At 45.8% G+C, this 10558-nt stretch overlaps 1 protein-coding gene across 2 annotated transcripts; it reads right to left on the reverse strand.

The window, feature by feature from the left end:
- Positions 1-1401: 1401 nt before the first annotated feature.
- Positions 1402-6073, reverse strand: LOC112862042 (HLA class II histocompatibility antigen, DO alpha chain). Of its 2 annotated transcripts, none has more exons than XM_086706550.1 (5): positions 5933-6073; positions 4512-4760; positions 3821-3883; positions 3585-3720; positions 1402-3346 (listed from the first exon to the last, which is right to left on the reverse strand). In XM_086706550.1, exons 1-5 carry the CDS (start codon positions 6012-6014, stop codon positions 3343-3345), a joined length of 534 nt encoding a protein of 177 aa, XP_086562676.1. In that variant the 5' UTR covers positions 6015-6073; the 3' UTR covers positions 1402-3342. The 2 variants fall into 2 exon arrangements, with proteins under 2 accessions (XP_086562676.1, XP_025781038.1); XM_025925253.2 differs by having other exon boundaries at positions 3821-4102.
- Between the last annotated feature and the right edge of the window lie 4485 nt (positions 6074-10558).

Raw genomic sequence — 10558 nt, forward strand, 5'->3', positions numbered from 1 at the left:
TGCTCACTCAGTATCTGATTGGACGGATTGATATGTAATGTAGTCAAGCGATTTTCTTGACTACAATGGGTCTGTTTCATTAAACATAAATTAGAGCTATGAATATCTTCTCAAGCTCCCTTTGCAACACTATACAGACATTCCTAACATTAGGAAGTCAAAATGAATAACTGCATTCAGCTCTTAGTCTTGTGAAAATTCTGAGTATGTCCATATCTGCCCTGCCACCTCCTGGTCCATGCAGTGCATCATTTATCTGCAGTGAACCTGATAAAACATGAAGGCCATGGGCTTTGGGCTCAAACAGACTTGAATTCTGTTCCCTGCTGTGACACTTACAGTTGTGCTACTTTGAACAAGTTAGTGAATTTGTTCAAGCCTCAGTTTCCTTTTATTTAAAAATGGAATGATACTAGTGTTTACCAGATCAGATTACCGGGGATTAGAAAATACAATGTATGGGGCGCCTGGGTGGCGCAGTCGGTTGCGTCCGACTTCAGCCAGGTCACGATCTCGCGGTCCGTGAGTTCGAGCCCCGCGTCAGGCTCTGGGCTGATGGCTCGGAGCCTGGAGCCTGTTTCCGATTCTGTGTCTCCCTCTCTCTCTGCCCCTCCCCCGTTCATGCTCTGTCTCTCTCTGTCCCAAAAATAAATAAAAACGTTGAAAAAAATTTTTTTAAAAAAAGAAAATACAATGTATGTGCACTATATGATACAAGCTGGGGGGGGGGCGGGGAGGATAGAAAAAGAGAGAGAGGGAGAATGAGTAGAGGGAATCTGGAGGCAGCCCACACAGAATACTCTTCCAGAGAAAGTGACTGAGGGTAACTTGGAGGAGTGGGGAGGCTGGGATATAGGACAAAGGCGATTTGATGCCCTCAACAGATGAGAAACATGATGTGTTCATCGTCTGTAGAGGCAACCCTGAAAAGAAGGAGAGTATGAAAATACAGAAGAGGATATGCCTAATATCTATTCTAAAAGACACAGAAAGGGATCATTCAAGAATATAGGAGGACAATGTTTTTAGTGAGAGACTGTTTACTTTGAAACTAGAAGGAAAAAATATGATTATGAAGGCAGATACATAAATCTGAACGATTTGGAATTGTTCCTAAACGTTCCAACGACTTCTGTGTAATATATGCATAGTGAAAAAAGCACACTTCTGGTCAAAAGAAAACACTTTATTTATTTATTTATTTATTTATTTATTTATTTATTTAGAGAGACAGAGAGCATCCGCAGGGGAGAGGCAGAGAGAGAGGGAAAGAGAGAATCCCAAGCAGGCTCTGGGCTGTTAGCACAGAGCCTGATGTGGGGCTCCATCCCATGAACTGTCAGATCATGACCTGAGCCAAAATCCAGAGTGGGACGCCTAACCAACTGAGCCACACAGGTGTCCCAAAATGAAACTTTTAATGACCTTATTAAACACTAGGGCAGAGATCAGAGAAGCATCTTTCTGAGGATGATCAAGTTAACTTTTGAAAAGCAAAAGATCAGCAGAGATCAGGGCATGTTGGGGACAAACTTATGTTGAGATGTCTTCTGAGAACCAACCCATTCTTCTTTCTCTGAGAATGATCCAACCCCTCTCCTCAGAGGTGGGTGCTCGGCAGCCACGTTTGTACTGTGGATCTTGTGCCTCTGGTTACAGTACTTCGGACTGGGATGGGCAACTGCCTCAAATGTGGACATCCGTTTGTTTTTTTAATAATTTAAAATTGTTACTGGGAGATAGTGGTGAATGGGTAGAGCTGAGGTGATGTACAAACTCAGGAACTGCAGGTGAACATATTAGCTGAAAAGGGTAGTCCACAGAGAGAGAAGAATATGGCTAATATGGTTAACATTAGAGGGATAACACAGACCATATGGCCCAGAGAGAGAGCAAGAGAGATTGTTCTAGATTCTACTGGCTTTTCAGTCTGAGTTCTGTTCCCTTAGGCTTGGCTAAAACCCACCCTTGGTTCAGGCACCACTCCTGTATCTTTATTGTAAACATCTTCTCCTTATGTCTGTGATCATTTAAAGAGGGATTCTACTACTGGAAAACAAAAGTCTTGACTAGGACAATCCTCCCCCGCTTCCAATAGGGTCTTCTTCTGGCCATCGATTTCTTTCAATTTATTGTCTCTTGGAAAGTCTACATGATCTCTTGGTTTCTTTCTTCTCCAGGACTAATGCTCACAATGCCAATCCCCATCTTGCCCTACTTACTTGTATCTGCCTCAACTTTTAATGCCCTAAAAGACTTAGGTTCTCCAGAAAGGCTTCCTGGACAACCTCAGACCTCAAGGATCCCCTCTTCCAATAGCATCAGGCTATGTCAGTGGGTCTCATGTACCAGACCACAGTCTAAGTCTAGGATGGCTGCATCAGCATCATCTGGAACTTGTTAAAAATTACAGACTGTTACCACTCTCTCTACCTCTAAGATGCTAATTCAGTAGATCTGGGTGAGGCCTGCGCTTATTAAAAGGCCCCCAACTGATTCTTACATACATTCCAGTTTGAAAGCCACTAAGAGAGAGATCCACTTGAACTTTCTCTAAATATGTGGCCAGGTCTTCTACTAATATGATTGACCCCAGGTTAAGGAAGTAACCATGTTATCCAAGCCGCCTGGGATTCTAGGGGATTTGGAAAAAGGAGATGACATTGTAGATTATGCCTGGACACCAAAGGCCTCTTCATTATGGAGTAAATCCAGACAAGAGTAGAATTCTCATGAACCTTTCCTCTCCTGGCAACTCCTTTGAGGGCAAATCTGAATTCAGAAGGTAAATTGCATGAAGTCCTCATGAAATGGCCCATTCACAAGTAACACACGACAGGCCCCAAACGGATGAGTCAAATGGAACAAGATATAGCTGGACTGGCCTGAGGATGGCTGCCAATCCCAAGTATGAAATGGTCGTGCTAAATGGTCATCACCTGGAATCCCCTCCTCTAGGTCCTAGTATCCTTCACACCCTGAGAGAATTGGCCAAGACCTGGTAGAAAGCATATAGTCCAAACACAATTAAAAAATTTACTGCTGCTAGCCAGAGCTTTGAGTAGAGCAAAATGTGTGTGTGTGTGTGTGTGTGTGTGTGTGTGTGTGTGTGTGTGTGTGTGTTGGGGTGAGAAGGGGCACTAGTTGCTGCCCCACAAGTCCTGCAGTGAGTACCAGATCCAAGAGAGGAGACCTATAGGACAGAGGCTGACCCCATCCAAAGTCAGCACAGTGGCGATATACTTAGCAGACGGAGGCACTGAGTACACAAAGGCTGTCAGAAACTTGCGAGGAATCCATCAGTTGTCTGTCTCCTACAATCTGTTTTTCTCAGAAGGTTCGTTACCTAAAGTGGTGAAAACCATATGACCAAGGTTGTTCAAGCTCACAATGCCGGGGTCCTGTCTGACTGCCCACCTCCCCCAGACCTCACCCCCTCACTCACCTGTACTCTTCTATTCCCTGCCCACTACTTGTCTATGCCACCTTCCTCTGAACTTCTTGCTCCCCAGAGAATGATCCTCCACCCCATCCTGTTCAGAGTCACCCATTCCCCTGCCCCCAGACTCCCGGGGCCTCTGTACCTGGGGGCACTGGACAAGCATGTGCCTCTGATGATGAGAATGGTGCCCACAAGAAAGCCCACCAGGCCGAGGGCTAGGCCAAGGGCACAGACCAGAGTCTCAGTGGTGTCTGGCAGCGGGATAGGCATCTGGGGCTCTGGGGGAGAGAGAGGAAGGGTCAGGGGGTGCAGTGAAAGGATTCTAGAGTAAAGGAAACATGGGTCTGTGAAGAGTGAGCTGGGGAGGGGGTTCCATACCCCAGTGCCTGAAGAGCGGCTCGTCCAGGCCCCAGTGCTCCACCTTGCAGTCATACATGTCATCTGCTGAAGGCACGAAGGTCAGGTAGTAGAACTTGCGGAACAGATGGTCAGGCTGGGAATAGAAGCTGGTCTGGGCCACCCCCTCAGTGATTATTTGACCATTGCGCAGCCAGGTGATATTGATCACAGGGGGGAAGATGTTGTCCACCATGCAGATGAGGACGTTGGGCTGGCCCAGCTCCACTCGAAACTTGGGGAATACAGTCACCCTCGGAGGCACTAGGAGGAATGAGGCCCTGAATCCCAAAGGCTCATCCCTGCAGCTGGGCCTGACTAGGACTGGGATTCAGGGACACTTCTTCCTATTTGGGATTTGCAGGCAGGGGATTCTCTGGGACATAACTGCAGGGGTGGGAGGGAGGCAGAGGGAGAAGAGGCTGAGGAGGGCAGTGGGGACACCAGGGGCTCCTGTATCTGACAGGCTCCTGAGGGGGGAGTCCAGGCGGGAGGGTCAGTCTTCAAGAAAGAAGAGGGCACTGAAGGGATCTAGATCTCGAGCCTCCTGGAGAGACACGGGCTGAGAGGTGTGCCAAAGTAGATGGAGGCCTACGAGGTGGGAAGAAGCTTCTCTGGGCCTCCTGTGCCCAGGGGGTGGGGCAGAGGGAGTGAGGAGAGGAAAGGCCAGTACCGTTGGTGGCTCTGGTGCGGTTGGAGCGTTCCACCAAGACATCCAGATGGGCTTTGATCACCGCGATGCTGGCCAGCCCATTCTGTGGGTCAAAGTAGGCGAAGTTGCCAAACTCAGGCAAACGCCACACAGCCTCCCTCTTCTTCAGCTCCACGGAGAACAGCTGTTCCCCATCAAATTCATAGGCAAACTGACCCGAGGCACCATAGGATTGGTAGAAGGCTGGTCCATAGGAGCCCATGTGATCAGCTGTATTGGGTAAGTTCAGGGTCAGAGACAGAAAAGAAAATCTATCAGTCTCACCTAAAACATGTGCCCCATCCTGGGTTCTCTGTGGGGACAGAGTTGAGCTGTTAAGACGGTCCTTGGACAGTGGGAGGGTTGCTGGGGGTTAACAGAGGGAAACAGGCACATGCCCAACACACTGGCAGAAAGAGAGACACAAGTGCGTCTGGCATACCAGGTTGGGAAGAAGAGAGGCCGCTTAAAATCACGCTTGGGATTCCCAGAGTTAAATGGTAGCTGTGATCATTTGCCTTAGTTGTGCTATCGGGTCCTGTGTGTGACATGAGTGGTGGGGGAGGGCGGGGTGAGGGAAAATGATTAGGATGTGTCTAAGTGGAGCCTTGGGCACAGAGCTGCAGTATAGGTGGGCGTGAGGACAGAAGGTGATGGCTGGCAGAAGTAAGAATTAAGATTTGTGACAAAGACCAAACAGATAGCAAAAGGCAGCCTGAGGTATCGCAGAGAGCACTGGAAAAGGAGTCCAAAGTTCAAGTCAAGATCATGCCCTAACTCTTCCACCTCAATGGATTATGATCAAACGCGTCTCTTTCCAAAACTGAAGCTCAGTTTTCTGAAAATTCAGGTTAGATTTTAATGGATAAGGGACCTTTCGAATTCTATGAAATTATATGTTCAACAGTCATTGAGGCACTACTATGTACCCAGCACGATGCCAGGCCCCAAGGAAATGCAGCTAAACCAGCTGTGGATCCCTCACACACACACACAAGGAGCTCATGTCTAGAGCAGGATTAAGACAGAAAAACAGTTAACTATCCACATGGTGATAAATACTGCAATAAAACTGGACTCGAATGGGCACACTCCAAGCCAGGAAGTGGCACAGAAATCACGGTGCTAGGTGACAGTAGGATGGAGGTTTGGATCTCAGAAAGAAGGAAGGAATTGGGCATGCACTTGAACCTGACAAAGTCTGAACATGCAGCTGGCATAGCTGGACTGCGCTGCACCTGTATTTTAGATCCACAGTGGACATGACAGAGGTGAAAGAGACCGGAGATCTCTTGGTAAAGGAAGTTGCTCATAAACCAGAGAAGGAGAACAATGCAGGCTCTATACTGTCTCTCGTGTAACCCTAGATCTTCTCTCCTCACCCGATCCCCCTCAGCACTCACCCTTGATGGCCCCGGCTTCGTGGGGGCTCAGGAGGCTCATCAACGTGTGGAGTCCTAGGACTAGGCCCCCACTGAAGACCATTGCCCTGATGCTTTAACCAAGTAAGTTTTGGTGTGGGGCTGTGGTAGGACTTAAAGGAAGGAGGCAGAGGTAAAGAGGAAGAAAACAGATTCCAGGAGGGGGAAGACTCCCTGCTGTATTCAGCCAATCAGAGACATTCTCTGAGTTAATGCAGCTGTTGCTGGGTAAAGAAGCACGAAGCCTAGGTGGAAGGTGGAAGAATGCATTGGGCCCTCATGCACCGAGGAGGCTTGGCCCACAGGGGAGTCAAAAGGAGGTTTCTGTTTGGGAGGTGGCAGGGGCCTAGATGAACCGTTACTACAAACTCCAAGAAAAGAACCTCTGGAAGGAGAGGACAGGCCATCAGAGAACCACAGAGCTGAGCTCAAAGGCTCTAGACTGATCTCTGGCGTAGAGAATCCCAGTCTCTCTGTAAGTTTCTACAGACAACTTTGGAGTTAAAAAGTAATATACACCATACTAAGAAACTTTAAAAGGGACATATTGGATACACAGTAGAATCAAAATCCTTTAAACCTTTAAATCACTTTGGAAAATGTTACTTTATTTCATTGTGTGAGGAAAAAGATGTGTAATTGTCAGAGATGTCTAGAGTAGGGAGCTTCAGTGGACTATTGTGAGGAGGACAGAGGGTGCTGGATAACCTCCATTTGTCCTTGGGCATCCTTCTCCATGCTGCCTGCGGGCTGACCCATGTGGACAGCATCTCCCTTCCCTCTGGCTTCTGCTTGGGTTCAGCGTTGGCAGAATTTAGTCCAACATAAAATACTACATATATAAAGATAGATATTTTCCAGATAAGGAAAAGTCTAACCAAATATCTAAAGGCAGTTTCTGAAAGATCATGAAATAAATGATTTTCACTTTGGAAGGGAACTAAGAAATCATCTGAGTCTATGACTCCAAACCTGGCTACACAGGAGAATCACCTGGGGAGCTTGTTAAAAATACCAATTCCTGACCTGAGTTAGAGCAGCCTTTCCAAGGGTAGGACCAGGAGACCTGGGTTTACAGCATGCTCCCTGGGTGAGCGACATCACTACTGAAAAAAAGAACTATGCTTCCAGCCTTGCACCCAAGACAGAGCCTGCGGAAGGCATACCTGATCTGATGGCTTTGGACCAGAAACCACATGCCATTTGTACTCACATTCCATTGGCAAGAATTAAATAATGACCCTGCCTGGGCACAACAGGGCTAGAAAAAGGTATTTTAGCTGTGTGTTCAGGAAAATAGTGGTTTGGCAAACATGTGGCACTCTGGACCATCCTAGCTCTATTAACCATGATTATTGACACATTCGAACTTGTTTCTAATATTTTACTTATTTCAATATTTCTGTTTTTTAAGTTTCTTTTTTTAGTCTTCATCATCTTTAAAAAAGTGTTATCTAGGGGCGCCTGGGTGGCTCAGTCAGTTAAGTGTCCGACTTCGGCTCAGGTCATGATCTCGCGGTCTGTGAGAGCCCCACGTCAGGCTCTGTGCTGACCGCTCAGAGCCTGGAGCCTGCTTCGGATTCTGTGTCTCCTCCTCTCTCTGCCCCTCCCATGCTCATGCTCTGTCTCTCTGTCTCTCAATAACAAATAAACGTTAAAAAAAAAAAAAAAGATAAATAAATAAATAAATAAATAAATAAATAAAGTGTTATCTATACCTTACCTATCTTCCCTCTCACCAGATAAGAACTTTAGCATGCTTTCAAATTATTCATAGACTTCCTCTCTTCCTCACCAAGGTGTTTGATCAATGTTACTACTTCTGGTCCTTTTTGTGGTACCTCCTGACATTTTTTCTCTTATTGGAATAGAGAAACTTCACTTCTTCCAAAAATGTTTGAAGCATGAGTAGCTGCGTGGCAAATCTCCTGAAACTTTGTATGCTTGAGAATATTTTTATTATATCATCACTTTTGAATAATGTTTAGCTATGTATTAAATTATAAGTTGGAAGATGTTTTTCTTTTATCCTTCTTTCTTTTTTTTTTTTTTTCAACTAAAACACCCTTTTTTCCCCTTTGATTGAAAGCCTTAGGCGCGCCTGGGTGGCGCAGTCGGTTAAGCGTCCGACTTCAGCCAGGTCACGATCTCCCGGTCTGTGAGTTCGAGCCCCGCGTCAGGCTCTGGGCTGATGGCTCAGAGCCTGGAGCCTGTTTCCGATTCTGTGTCTCCCTCTCTCTCTGCCCCTCCCCCGTTCATGCTCTGTCTCTCTCTGTCCCCCCCCCAAAAAAAAATAAATAAACGTTGAAAAAAAAAAAAGAAATCCTTATGGGATACACAGGTTTAATGGAGCTGACCTCAGTTTTGTTCACACTGACTCCAATGAGTTGCATATGGGTTTCCTATGCTTGACCTTGCTCAATCGCTACTGTTGCCCTTGGTTGGTTCTCTTTCAGGATCAAGGTGGGTGCTTTCATGTAAAATCTTAGTTTTAATTCCTTCTCTGGCAGTTCTTTCACAGATTCTTAGCTTTGCATAATTATACCCACAGTGGAACCAACATCATCACATCACCAAGATAAATCCTCCTACTCCAACATGATCTTCTGCTTGTTAACAAAATATGTCCAAGGCAAGCCACAACAGATCCTAATGAACCATGCAATATTGAATCCCATGCATAGGGAATGTTTTCAACATTAAAATTCCTAGGAGCTTAGGGGCACATGGGTGTCTCAGGCAATTGAACGTTCGACTCTTGATTTTGGCTCAGGTCATGATCCAGGGGTAGTAGGATCTCTCTCCCTCTGCCCTTCCCCCCTACTGGCACATTCTCTCTAAAATAAAAAATAAATAAATAACATAAATAACTTAACAAATATAATATAAAAAATAAAATAAAATCCCTAGGAGTTTAAAGGGCTGGGATAAAATTAAAAAGAACCTTGCCCTTGGCAGGCTCACAGGGCTTAGGTCAGGCAGTCCTGGGCTCCAGCGGGTGTTTTCCTCTTTAATACCATCCCAACGTCTTTTTGCATCCAGTGTTTCAGTTACAAATTCAGTCAATCTTTCTGTCTGGAAGCTTTTAGAATTTTCTCATTACCTTTGATCTTTTAAATTTTTGTTATATTGTATCTAAAAAGGGTTTTTCCTTCTCTTGCCGTGGGATATTATGGATCCTCTGTAGATTTTCATTCTGAGATTCATCTCTTTGTTTCTATAATACTTTCCTCCTCTCTGTTTTAATTTTTTCTTTTTTTTTAATTTTTTATCTTTATTGATTTTTGAGAGAGAGAAAGAGACAGACAGAGCGCCAGCAGGGAGAAAGAGGGAGACACAGAATCGGAAGCAGACTCCAGGCTCCGAGCTGTCAGCACAGAGCAAGATGCGGGGCTCAGGGCTTGAACTCATAGACCAGAGATTGTAACCTGAGCCAAAGTCAGACACCCAACCCACTGAGCCACCCAGGCGTCCCTAATTTTTTTCTCTTTATGAAATTCCTATTGTCTCTATTTAGGCACTTCTCTCCCCAGTATCTTTTGACATCTCTATTTTCTTTTTCTTCTTTTTAAATTTTTTAATGTTTACTTATTTTTGAGAGAGAGAGATAGGGTATGAAGAGGGAAGGGGGCAGAGAGAGAGGGAAACAGAAGCAGTCTCCAGGCTCTGAGCTGCCAGCACGGACCCCAAGTGGGGCTCAAACTCACGAACTGTGAGATCATGACCTGAGTTGAAGTCGGAAGCTTACCCAACTGAGCCACCCAGGCGTCCCACTGACATCTCTGTTTTTAATTTTGTTTAATCTAGGAGAGTTTGTCAGTGTAGTCCTCCCACTTACTCATTTGTTTTTCCACTGTATGTCTCCACTATTTATTCCCGTTGGTGGGTTTTTTTTTTAATTTTTTTTTTAACGTTTATTTATTTTTGAGACAGAGACAGAGCATGAACGGGGGAGGGTCAGAGAGAGGGAGACACAGAATCTGAAACAGGCTCCAGGCTCTGAGCTGTCAGCACAGAGCCCGACGTGGGGCTCGAGCTCACGGACCGCAAGATCATGACCTGAGCCGAAGTCAGCCGCTTACCCGACTGAGCCACCCAGGCGCCCCTGGTTGGTGGGGTTTTTATTTTGACTTTTACATTTGTTTTCATGCCTAGGACTTTTTATAGCTTTCCCTTATTCCCTATGTTTTTTCACATTATAATAGCGTTTCTTATTTTTTAATGCACTTTTCGTGCTCATTTTATGTGGCTGTTCTATATTTTCTAATACTTCTTTAAGGACACATATGGGCCTGTTTGTTGTTTTTCTTTTGGGTGTGGAAGTCCCCAAAGGGAGGGAGTTATTATTTTGGACTGAGAGTGCCCGTCTGTGTCAGTATCATGAATGTAAAGAGAGGGAAGGGCTGGAGTCCTAGGACAGCACAAAACCAATTACCACCCTTTTAATGTCACCTTGCTGGTGACAGTTCAGGTCAGGGCTTCAGGATAAAAAAGTGCTGGAAGAGGCCAGTCCTCTCTCTTAGGGACCCAGCCCTGGGGCTGGTAGATAGAGTGCTAAAGAGTGAATGGCTATGGCATCAGGGGCACCTATTGTCCCGGCCCCTCCCC

This window comes from Puma concolor, chromosome B2 (assembly GCF_028749965.1).
Source record: "Puma concolor isolate L17-30 chromosome B2, mPumCon1.1.hap2, whole genome shotgun sequence".
In the NCBI taxonomy this organism is placed as follows: domain Eukaryota; kingdom Metazoa; phylum Chordata; class Mammalia; order Carnivora; family Felidae; genus Puma; species Puma concolor.